The sequence below is a fragment of the Natator depressus genome, chromosome 16, assembly GCF_965152275.1.
Source record: "Natator depressus isolate rNatDep1 chromosome 16, rNatDep2.hap1, whole genome shotgun sequence".
In the NCBI taxonomy this organism is placed as follows: domain Eukaryota; kingdom Metazoa; phylum Chordata; order Testudines; family Cheloniidae; genus Natator; species Natator depressus.
In genome coordinates, this window is record NC_134249.1 from 20385727 (window position 1) to 20398353 (window position 12627).

General features: G+C 52.7%; 1 protein-coding gene across 5 annotated transcripts in view; it reads right to left on the reverse strand.

Moving 5' to 3' along the window:
• The window catches only part of GPSM1 (G protein signaling modulator 1), a 167762-nt gene that overhangs the window by 2317 nt on the left and 152818 nt on the right, over window positions 1–12627 (reverse strand). For all 5 annotated transcript variants that reach the window (XM_074973777.1, XM_074973779.1, XM_074973778.1 and 2 more), the window contains 2 exons: window positions 5448–5598; window positions 564–772 (listed from right to left, as the gene is read on the reverse strand). In XM_074973777.1, coding sequence (XP_074829878.1) covers window positions 564–772; window positions 5448–5598 — 360 coding nt within the window. The remainder of the gene's footprint in view (window positions 1–563; window positions 773–5447; window positions 5599–12627) is intronic.

The following is a 12627-nucleotide window of genomic DNA, read 5'->3' on the forward strand; positions in this document are numbered from 1 at the left end:
CAGCTGGCTTTGTCCTGCTGGGGGGACAGCAAGCTCCCTGCAGCTGGCTATGCGTGAAAGGGGCTGCCACGAGGAGGTGGCAAGAAAGGGCAGAAGAATCCCACCCTGGAAACGGTGGCCCTGAGCCCAGGGCCAGAGGGGAAGGGAAGGGCTTTTCACAGGGTTTGGCATGAGCTCTGCTTTAATGGACCAGCCTCTCAGGCCCCACTCCCTCCCGGTTTGCAGGCAAAGCCTGGGCACAGTGCACTCACTGGACAGGCGTGGGCCCTGCGCCTTGGCCTACCTAACTGCAGGTGGCAATCAAAGAGCAGCGCAAGACCTGGACTGGCACCTGCTCTTCCGTTCTGGAGCCACAAATGCGGCCCCGCAAAGAGGACGCTGGGCCCTTTGCCGGTCTTGCCCCATGTTCATACGGTGCTGTGTACTGTTCGGGATGGGCCCCAGGTGTAGCCCTAGGAGTGGCAGGAAAGCTGGCACAGCCCTGCCCCCTGGGCCCCTGGCGCTCTCCCAGGCCGAGCGGTGTCTCAGCCCCTGGGGTCAGTGCAGAAGAGCAAGCTGCCTACCTGGCACTTCATAAGCATGTTGAAGAACTCGTCCCCTGGCTCCTGGGCATCCCCCTCCATGCGCAGGTGCCCCAGGTTGTTGTGAGTGATGCGGAGGCCGGGCAGGCTGCCCACACTGGCACGCTGGTCATCCAGCCGCCTGCTCTGGGAGCTGGCAATGAGATCAAAGAACTCCTCTGTCTGCGGCGATGCCATTAAAGAGGACTGAGCTGTGGGGGGACAGGGAGAGCACCAGAGCGTCAGTCCAGGGAGGGGGCCTGTGTCATGGTGCTGTTCAGCTCCAACATGCTGCTCAGTCTCTAATTAACTCATTCACCACCCCTCTGAGGTCTGGGAGCCAGGACGCCTGGGTTCTGTTCTGGGCTGTGATGCAGATTTGCTCAGTGATCTTGGGTAAGTCACTTCACCCCTCAGTGCATGCACAGTGGGGGTGGCTAATCCCGCCCTGCCTTTGTAAAGCCCTTAGAGCTTGGCCCCCATAAAGTTCAAAGTGCATCATTATTAACTAGTAAATGATCCCCTTTTATAGGTGGGCAAGTTGAGGCAGTGAGCGAGCAAGTGATGTGCCCAAGGGTACCCAGCTAGTCAGTGGCAGAGCCGAGATTAGACCAGGCCTGTGGTCAGCCTCACTCAGCAGAAAAGTGATTTGAGCCATTTTTTTTTTTGCCCTACTTGATCTCTTAATTGATCCCCCTGCTAAGAGTAACCTCATTTCCCTGCCCTGAATGCGCTCAGCTGACCCACAGCAGGAGAGAAGCGAATTGCAGCCATTTCATCTAATGGCAAAGAACAAATAATGACCAAGACTTTTCTTTTATAACAGTGGGTCTGGCCAAGCCAAAGCTGAATGGCCCCTCTGAGCTATAGGCAGCTCCCATTACCAATGTGCAGAGCCAGCCAGGGCCTCATTTCAGACCAGGCTTTCTGAAATCAGCCCGCTAAAGTGACGGCCACTCCTAGGGAGAGCAGACTGCTGGTGCTGTGAACTTCCCCACAGCAGTGCCACACAATCTACTCAGGCTGGGGGTGCTGGAGGCCTTGCAAGGAGTGCGCTCACTCAGAGCACAATGGCTGGTAGGACCTTGCCTGTAGAAGGCATGAAGGCTCAGTTTGCACCCTGAAAGCTGGCCTTGGGAACAGCACATGCTGCGGCTATCGTTTTCTCTGTGGCATTAAAAAAAACCTTTTAAAAGATCAGAGGGGGCTCATTGCCTTGCTTGACACAACATCAATAAAGTCTAGACGGCATCAGTGCCTCCCTGGAAGGAGGGATCTGTGAGTGCATAAACATCGGGCAGCGAAGGGGGAAAGCAGCTGGCTTTATAGGGTAAACCACAGAAACTCTGGCTACACATCTACCCCTGGCTGACAAGGCTGCACAAAGGGAGCAGGACAGGATATTAAGTGCACTTGGACCGATGATTAGATTAGATTAGGGAAGAGATGCCTCATTGACGTGGCCTTTCAAGAAGGTACTTAATCTCTAGCATTCTCATTGCATTGCCAGCTCTCTGCCTGTGAAGCCATGCAAGCAAAAACTGTACCTTACTCCGGGGCCATGAGCCCTGTCACCCATACATCATCCACTCCCGTACAGCTGCTGCAGTGCTCTCTAATCCCCAGCACTGGGATTCCCGAGGTCCCCCTCTGGCTCTCCTAGCAAATGGCTGTACTGCCCCAGGAGCTTAACTTCTGTGCCTCTTGACCCGTCCAGATCAGGAAAGTAACCCTTCCCTCCCCCCCGCCCGGGGTGGGCTGCCAGGCTGACCTGGGTCTGAAGCGCCTGGCACCCCTCCAGTGCCATACAAAGGGCTAGAAACGCAGGATTCTAAGCTGCATCTTGGCTCCCCCATGCTGCTGTCGCTCCAAGCAGTGAGCTCCCGCTGGGAGCGGCTGGCAAGGCACGCAGGAGAATGCAGCGGGGAGCGGCTGAGCGGATCAGGGCGCAGAACGGTGCCATCAACGCGGGCACAAGCGCCCAAGTGGCCTTTTAAGCTCCAACACGGGCGAGCAGGTCTGCCTTTGCGAACTCCCGGGTGGTGGGACTGAACAGACCCGTTCCTGGTTCCGATGCGTCCTCTAATTGCCCGTTCTGAGCCCCGGAGCAGCCTCCTCAGTGCAACTGCAGATCCCAAGTCAGTTAATAGGCCATGATTACAGTGAACCACCGAGGAACCTGTCTGAAGCGTCATTTCCCGCCTTCCTCGTTATTAAGCCTAATTTTAGGATTCGGGGGCAGGGGGTGGCCAGTTCCAAGTAGGCGGTAGTTACAGAAACTGTGCTTGCAATTGACTCCAAAGTCCCTGGAAGCTTGAGTGGCTTTCTGTCTTGCGCTCAGGCAGCCTCCTGACAGACGCCCCGTGCAATTACAAGGGGTGGGATATAATTAGAGGCCATGTAATCAGCCAAGTGCAAGCAGAGGTAAGTGATTCATCAGACAGCTCGTCCTTTCTGAGTCCCCCAGATAACTCTCGCCTTTCAGGGCCAGTGCAGATACGGTATCTGCCTGGGCAATGGCTGCAAATGCTCTGTCCAGCACAAGGCAGAGGTACCTGCGTCATACCGTGTGCCTTAGGAAATCACAGTCTGAGCCTGGTTCTTTTCAGCCCTCCCAGAGCCAGCCTGCTCCTCCGAAGGCTGTCCGGCCGGGTGTGCGTTTGGGAGCTAGAGCGCGAGCCAAGCTCTCCGCTGATGTAAATGGGCTCAGTTCCATTGGCTTCAGTGGAGTTTTGCCCATTTCCCCCAGAGGAGAATTTGAGCCATGACTTCCCACCACCCTCCTTACAAGCAGTCAGTGCTATGCTCACATCCAGCACAAGGGCACACGCTCCAAATGCCACCTAAAGATTCCAGTGCTGCCTCCCTATGAGAAGCAAAAGACCAGCAGGCTGCTGGCACAGACAGCCCCCTGAGCCGAGGAGCTGGCGCTCCGTCTTGGAGCATACCCGTGGGAAACGGGGCTGGGGGAAGCGAAGGGGAAGGTGCATTGCAAGCTCAGCCAGCGGCCCAACATGCTGGCTAATGTCCCTACGCCGAAGTGCAGACTTACTGTGCTGCCAATGCCCATCACGCCTGGCATGACCAGGTCTGGATGGCACCACATTTGGCACTGCTGTGAACCTCAGACAGGAGGGCTTTGAAATGACGGGTGTAAGCAAACAGAAGGCACTGCACAACGAAAATGTTCAATCGCAAGCCCAGAAACAATATTCAACAGTCCATGAAAACAGCGGGCTGGTTCCTTTTTGCTGCTGGTTAGGAACGAAACATTCCCCCGCAATGTAGAAATCCAAACACGCTAACACCGGGCGAGCAAAGGGGACCCAGTAAATAACTCTAAATAGAAAGTAAAACAGGCCACGTACTTTTACTGTCTAAGCGAGAGTGCAAATTAATTAAACAGCAGTGTGCCCAACGCGCCCTTTTATCGAGCGTCTCACAGTATTTGCTGTTGTCCTGAAAGCCTCCTGTTAACGGAGGCATGTTAATACATGAGAATCTCAGCTTTCATTTAAAAAAGGAAGCAAGGCCCAGACTGTCAAAAGGGATTGATTCCAGTGAGAATTTGGCCCAGAAGCTCAAAGGTATTTAGGCACCTAAGTTTCTAGCCATCAGCGTTGTGGAGAAAAGCTTCATAATGTGAAGTGAGGACAGCACAAAAGCTCAGAAATCAGGAGCTGAATCAACAGAGCCCCAAATTCACGTATTTATTAACAAATCATGATTTTTAATCCAGCCTCCTGCTCTGGAGTTCGAGCACCTGGTCTGATGGCAATACTGGAATAGCTTAAAGGCTGCTGTTGCCTACAGCTCCCTCGATTATAGCCCTCAGCGCAGCTGGGAAACCCACGCTGGTTTCTGTATCAGAAACACGCCTATCTTTATAAAAACGATGCACACTTCCAGTCTCTCTTTAGGGTGAAAAGCCACCTGACTCGGAGCCAGGCTGTGCTCCTTGTCACAACACAGCCTGACCTGTTCAGCACTACTTCGCTCTCGCTGCTGCGTACGCGTCGTGCCAGCTCTGTATTCCCTGGGTGCTTCGGTGCTGCGTCTCGTGTGTCGGCCGTTTTAGGGATGTCAGGGTTTTGGTTTTTTTTAAATCTTCTTTTATGTTTGTTTGTTCCAAACTGCATAGTTTGATCAAAAACATATGGAACAAATAAAAGTACCATAGAAATGGCTTTTAAAGCGAAGAGTTGGATACTTGTCTCTTTAGCCATTGCTTTCTGATGACTGTTTAAACACATCTCATCACAGCCTTGCAAAATGGCCACGAAAATATACCAGTCCAGCACCCAATCTCCTTGCCTACCCTTACTATGTTGATATCACTACCATCTAGTTTTCATATAGTTTATCTACCTATTCATTCAGCTATCTATGATCTTCCTGTGGTTATCTACCTATCTGTGCTCTGTGTCCCCCCTATGGTTTATCTTTCTCTCCAGCACCTTTCCTCATAGTATTTAAGTGCTGAACAAAATTCAGAAGCACAAAAACCAAATGACGATTTCAATGAAAAAAACCTAACGCTCTTCTACTTGCCCAACAAAAAACATGGCAAATGACCCAGGGGTGTCAGCAAACAGAATTTTGCCAGAGTGCCTTAACATTATAGCCAACCCCAAAATTCTGGGGTTCTTTTTGTGTGTGTCTTGGTCCTTGTGCCTTTGGGGCTCATCTTTTCAAGCTTTTCTCTGAAACCAGGAAAGATACTTTTGAACAAGCGAAAGCTGAGATTCTCACATAAGCACCTGACTCCAGGAGCTGGGGATTTAAAAGAAAACACCAACTATTGCCAGACTTGCGGTAAATTCCTGAGAACTGGCAGCACTGCAGACATGTCATTACTCTCATTAACGGGAGCCCCCAAGTGCTTACATATTCCTTCTTCCAGGGCAGGCACGGAGGCGGCAGCAGCCTCTGTTTGGCATTCTTCTAGCGGGCAGCGCTGGTCATCCATTCGGCTGCTCTGGAACTTGCTCAGCAGGTCAAAGAAGCATTCCTCGTCTGAAGGGGCCCGGCTGATTTTCTGCAAAGAAGAAAGGAACCAGAAGAAGTCAAGCAATCAAAAGCAACTCCTTGCATCTGCAACTGTTGACTTACAAGTTTCCTGCCCTGTCCTAGGCCAAGTGGAGGCCGGATTCTCTGCTGCTCGGTGCTGCAGAGTGGAGCCGTCAGAGAGGGTCAGCGATATTTGATTCTCTGCTTGACTCCACCCCCAGCCACAGGATAGGTTAAGAGCAGTTTGGGGGCTGCTCTAACCTGCACCGGCTGGCAATCATCTCCAAGGGACTGTCCGCACCCCATTCCGTCCCCCAATTCCCTCTTTGGCCAGGGCTAGGAGGGTAAGGCATAGAAACTGCCTCTGTCCCTGCTGCAGCCTCTCTCCACGTGCACACACACCACCCTTAGCCACCCCAGCTGGGACGCGTGGCGGGTTCCCACCTGAGCAATGCAAAGGGAGCAGAGCAGGACAGCGAATGTGCCTCCAGGAGTCCAGGGGCCAACAAATTCCCTTTCACTCAGCTCATTGCTCATCTCCTAGTGAGGCGGCTCGTTTCCAGCGCAGGTGTCCCCCCCAGGCATACAGCTGCAATTTGTCCCCATCCACTCCCATCTCCGAAATAGCTTCTCACTGTTCTTCTCCTTGCCTTTCCATTAGGGGCGGGTAAAACTAGCCTCCACCAGAAAGAAAGATCAACCCCCTCCCACACACACCCCCCAGCAAGGCAGAGTTACCTTCCTTTGCAAGAGCTCTCCTTCAGGGGCTATTACCAGGGAGCATTCGCAAAGGCACGAGGTGAGCAGCTGTCACCCTTCCTTTCCGTTCCACCAGAGGAACATTTGTGGCAAGCCCTTCTGTTAAATAATCCAATCACGTTCCAGCGGACCCTGGGAAACTCTGGATGCTTTCCAAGCAGCCTTTGGCTGGGGCCACGTTTCTAGTCTTCCTTAGGGCTCCTAGCAATGGGGAAATTAGCCTCGCTGTCCAACAGCCTTCATTGCTGCAGAGCATCGTGAACACATGGGCGAGCTCTCTCCTGGCACGAGGGGATTATTCTTTTGCAGGGAGAAAAGGCTGGTTCTAAAGGAGAGGTTTTGAGAGAGGGAGGGGTTTCCCTAGCCCTGCACAGGAGAGGGAATTAGTTACTGAGCAGTGCTGGGGCAGCTAAGGGAAAGAGAAGCGATCCGGACAGGAGCGGAGTCAGCCTGGGGAGAGTTTAGTAACCTGGGAGCCCAGTCCCGGGCTTGAAGCCAGAGGGATAGGAAGCCAGTGAATGAGATGGACCACAGGGTATCACATAGAACTCCCTTCTGATGTGTTGTCCCCATCCCCATCCTCTCCCTTTGCAAGGTTATAACCCTGTACGCACAGACAGTGAGTATTCCTCTCAAGCCAGCTAAATTTAGACTCCCATAAAGGCCTCCACAACGTGAGCTTCCCAGAGTTCTTCCTTCCTTTCTGCTATCCACAGGAGACCGCTGGTTATAACAATCAGTGAGCTGCAAATGCCACTCGATTATAGCTCTTCAGGAAAACAATTCCCGCCCGAGAGCCCCAAATGAGCACCTTTCACCAGACAGCGATATATTTAAGCTGTGCTCTGGAATGGATTTGCTTCCAAAGCCTCCATGCACAAGCCCTGTGGCGTGACCAATTCCACTTCAGACAGATGTGTTTTGTATGCCATTACGAGGCACGCTTCGCTAATGGAGTAAACACAGAGTCCCCTCTTTGGCTCAGCCAAAATCATCATAAGCAGCAGATTTCTCTGAAGCATTACTCAGAATTGGATGTAAAATTAGCAAATGAGAAGAGAGGCATCTGCCAGGCTCAGGAGGGCTCCGACTGGAATCTCGTACGGTCACACAGACTGGTCAGATGCTACCAAAAGCAACGGATAAAATCAGTGGACATTGATGAACCTCTGATATCCACTCAGTGGCCCATTGACATGAGCTGGTGGCCTGGATGGAATGACAGCACCAAAACCAAGAGCAATTATTTTGATTAGTATTATGAAGACCCAGCTCTTCAAAGGTATTTAGGCACGTAACTCCCATTGAAACCAATGGGATGCTGAAACCAATGAGAGTCAGGCGCCTAAATACCTCGGAAGATCTGGACCTATGTGCCCCAAGCAGGATCAGGTCTCCATTGTGCTAGGTGCCGTACAGACACCTGGCGAGAGAGAGTCCCTGCCCTGAGGTGTTTATGATCTTAATGGACAAGTCAGGCAAAGGGCGGGAGACAGGAAGGATTATTACAGGGCTTGAGGTGAAGTGCTCTGCCAAACAGGGGGGCTGACCCCAGACGGCCTGTGTGCCAAGGCCTTCTCCACACAGCCATCCCTCCTGTCAGGCACTGGCCTCAGCAGAGAGGTGATGCATGAATGGGGCCCACAGATCAAACCCCCTTCTCTCGCCCACTACAGGCGGGTCCCTCCAGGCCAGTCAGTGGGGAATTGCGGGTGCCTGCCCTGGAGAGATGGAGAGTTCGCGAATCTCGAGCCATTCACCAGCATAACGTTCACTGATCACAATCAAACCGGTCTGGTTCCAAACTGGATGAAGCAGGGAAGGCACGTTTCGTGCGAGCGGGGCCAGCTCACGCTGCGCTCACTACATGGCCACACCCCGTCCGTACCTAAGTCCGTCCGCCAGCCCCTCTGCCTGGAAAGCACAAGTGCACAGCAGGTGCTACTGGAAATACCTACTAATAAACGGGCTGGCTGCGCTTGTGGTGTTGTGGAGCATTCAGCCTTCGGGCTCAAGAGATGTGTGGGACACCAGGGAAGCCAGTCACGCTACTGCTTCCACAATGCAATGCCTGTCTGGAGATTTATTCTTTAATGCACCAGCAGTGCCTTCAGACAGCCGTTCGAAGAGCTCACCAGCCTTTGCCGATTTTAACCCTTTGCATTCTACGTTTTCCAAAGCGCCGACTGATGCCAGCGGCAGCTCCTTTCTCCTCCCATCATCCCCGAGAGGCAGGGGAGGGCTGAGCCCTATCTTACAGGCTGCAGAGCAGAGGGGTCAGGTGACTTGGCCCAGGTCACACAGCGGGTCACCGGCAGAGCCAAGGGTAGAACCCAGGCATCCTGGCTCCCAGTCACCTGCTCTGATCACTGGAATCTGCTTCTCTCATGGACAATGAAGGTACAAAATGAAGTAAAGCTCCAATGCATCCTGGGATAGAAGCGCTTAGAGACACTCATGTCTTAATGTAAAAAACTAACACCAACAATGACCCTTCCTTTCCTTCCTGGTTTTGGCTTTTGTGGCCTTGTGCATCCGCGCTAATTTGCCACCTCAACCCCCACAACTCTCCCCATCACACACCAGCTTTTGGCAGAGATCTGGACAGGGATTCCCATTGGGGGAGATACCTCCGCAGGGCTCCTAACTTGGCCAGTGGAGGGGAACGCCTGGGTGATGCAAGGCTTAGCTCACACTCCTCAGCACGCTGGCTGAGCACTCTGCTTCTGGTGTGACTGCAGCCCCTTCCCAGTCAGGGAACAGGGCAAGGTGTAGCAGAGTCAAAGCCAGATGGAGCACCCGGGTGGATGCACTCAGCCCCTAGGCCCGGCCCTTTTAGCCCTGGGCGCTGGACACAGAGAGGGCATCAGAGAAAAGCCTTAACTCATTCAAGATCTCAAACAACAGGTGCCTGCTGGTGGCAAGGAAAACCTGGAACTCCAGCCCCAGACGCATAGGGCGCTGGAGTAAAGCCAGCAAAGCAAGAGGAGAAGCCAGAGTTCGGGTCCTTTGCTGACTCTGGGATCCTCTCAAGCTTGTCAGCAAAGCTACGGGTTGTCCTTTATGGAACCGAGTCTGGAGCAGGAGAAGCCACATGAGGCTTCTCTTATGGGCCCCTCCTCGTTCTATCCAAGCAGCGAGACCTTCTAAACAGGTGAAGACGACTTCTAACAAAGGGCAGCTCGGTTGTTTTCAAAGGGGATGGAAAATCCCCAGGAGAGAGTTGTGATGAGGGGGTTAACGCAATGGTTTTGGCTCAGTAAATGGAGGAAAATAATTTTCTCCTATGCTAGGCAAACCAGCCGAGATACACTCATCTTCTATTTAGGGCACCGTCAAAATTAGCAACAGGCCAGGCAATGGAACATTAGCAATCTGGGAGCTGATCGGGGGCGGGTGGGAGTAAAACCCCACCTCTTCCATGTGCTGATCTGCTAATAAAATGGTGTGTTGGAAAGACAGCCTCTGAACCAACAATAGTTGCACCCTGGAAATCAAAGGGTTTACACTGAGTGTGTGCTGCATTTATTACAGTACTGCCACATCAGGTTGCGTGACCCAAAAATTTCATGCGGGAGAAGAAATTCTGCTCTCAGTCACACCGATTCAACCCAGCTGGTTTCAGCGGGGTTGCACCAGTGTAACTGGGAGTAGCATTTGGCCCTGAGAAGGACTCTGACTTCAGAGGTGCAAACATTAGGGAAGTGTCACGGGGGAGGAAAAATTAAGCTAAGAAGTGATGCCACGCACTCCAGAGAGCTGAGTTCAGATCCGCCATGGTGGGAAAAAATGAGCTTCTACTGGACACTTTGTCTGTGTCACAAAAGCATCACACAGCTTCAGGTGACCGGCAGCCACCGCACAAGCAAGGCCCAGGACTGGGACAGGAGGGGGTGTTTTGCCTGATCTGTGTGAGGAGTCAAGGACTGAAAGAGCCAGGGGTGTGGTGTGGTGGGACCCGGGACAGCATGGGAACAGTCAGGCAGATTCAGAGATGGAGGCATGTTGGGGGAGCCATACAGGAGTCCAGGGCTGGACTAGCAGGGGGAGCTGCAGATCAGGGTCAGTGTTCACAGGCAGCCCAGGAGAAAAGCAAGGAATGCAGGCCAAGCTCACGGGACACTGGCAGAGAAGGACGGGGGAGATTTTTGCACTCTGCTGGCCCAAGCCAGTGCTATTCATCCTTCTCCTTCATAAGCACCACTCACTTAGTTAACCCCCCTTGAGAAACAACTCCCACCTCCTCCACGTCCCTCTCACTGCGGACTAGTGGCTCGCTTTCCCCTTGGCTCACCATGGACTGGCTCAGCACCCCTCTAATTAAAATGCTAAACCCTGACGATACTCCGAGCGTCTGGCTCCCTCCGTCCTGGCTTCGGACAAGGAGCTGCGGAGACAGCTGGACCACCACGATGCAGGCTGCGGATGGGGTGGCGATCAAGAGTGTGTGGACGATACCATTTTGTAGAGTAAAGCGGCGTCCTCATCTGGCACATATGGTGCGTCTGCTACAAAATGGCGTCCTCCGTGCTGTCTGGGGTCGCGGGAGTTAATAAAGCGTCAAAATGGGGTCCTGCCACCAAACAGTTTGGGAACTGCTGCTCTAGCCTATAGGACTGGTCCCCAGTTCCCTGGGTCTTTCACCCATGAATTAGACCTTGTCTACGAGTGTCCTTAACTTACCATAACAATGAAAAATGAGACGGGGTCTTCCCCAGCTGCCATATCAATAAGCCTCCCTCGAAACCTGTTGCTGAGAAGTCCTTGCCCTTTCCCCAGTGACCTCTATAAGGACGGCAGGCAAGGAGATGAGAAAGGAGGGGCCCTTCCGCCGAGTGGCTCATCATTTATCTGAACACCACCCACCTGCGGCCCAGCACAGCCCGGGGAACCGTGCCAAAGAGACTGATCAAATGGGTCTGCGCTTCCCTATACGGATTTTAAATAGAAATGAGGTAGAGGGGGTGGGGGGGGGGAGGGAGATGTGGAACTGCCTTTATGATCAGAAAGAAAATCTCTTCTCACATGGCACCATTCACAGCGGGATCTCAAAGCAATCACTCAAACACGAACCCAGCCTCACAGCCAGAGCAGAGCTCATAGTCTGCAATGGAGGAATGCATGTGACTAATCGAGTTTCTTTCTCTGCCAGTGGTTTCCAATTTCGACGTATTTATTCGCGCTATTAAGTGACAGTTTCTGCCAGCTGATGGAGAGACTCCCGTAGCTCAAGTGCTAGCGGTCTCCAGAGCACCTCTGCTTTGGCTGCTGTCCCAAAGCAAGGAGTTAGCCCGTGCTCCAGTGCTGGGTTCCAACCCTGCTGATGATCCACACAGAGAGTCATTACAGTTAATTCCGGGGTGGATGTTTATGTGCATTAATTGAACATTCAATTCCTCAAAGACTTGCATGGGCCCCTTGGAGCTTTGTTTCCCACAAACCTTTGTGCTAGTGACGTTGCAGGACTCGAAAGCAAACGACTGGAGCAAACCCACTGAAAAACGCAAACTCACAGCAGCTTTCTTCTGAATGTGCTTCCCCCAATTTACTCACAATGCCCCACGAGGTCAGTAATATTAGTAAACTGAGGCACAGTGACTCGGCCACACAGCAACACAGTGACAAATCTGGGAATAAGGACCAGAAGGCCTTGGTTCCCAGTATGCCAAGTAATGGGTTACTGGTCCTGCTGATCTGATATAGGGAATTTCTACTTCTTACTTAGACTCAGAAATCATTCCAAATGCCCATGGCAGCATTCAGGGCCCAATGCAAAATCCACTGATGTCAATGGTCATTGGAGCAGACCCTTGGAGTCTCCTTTGTGTTTCAGAAACAGGCTTCAATCCTCATCTTCCCCCAAAGGTTTATTTTTGCTCCAAAAGGGGCTGTGGGGAGGTCTGGCTTTGTTCCTCTGTGGGAGACCCAAGTGAGGAGTTGCAGTCTCTCTTTCGGAAGGGGAAGGTTCCTGAGGCAGCTCCTAAGCCTCTTCCGGGGTGGCAAAAGACATGTGAAAACCAGAGGAGGTATTTAATTGTCAGGGGAAAGCTGAGGGGCTCCCTCAACAAGAGAGTCTGGTCTTGGCCAGGCGGGTGGGCCCTGAAAGGGACAGAAAATCCAGCTGTGCCTGTCACCCTGGATTGGAGCCTCCCCCATGTACTGCTGGGGTTTTTCGTATTGTCAAAGGGGGCCAGCTTACATGCAGACTTCTTCAGCTCAGCTACAAATCCATTCTCGCTCTAAAGGGCACTGGAGACACACACCCCTCTCCCCCGGCCTCGCTGCTGGGCAAGACATG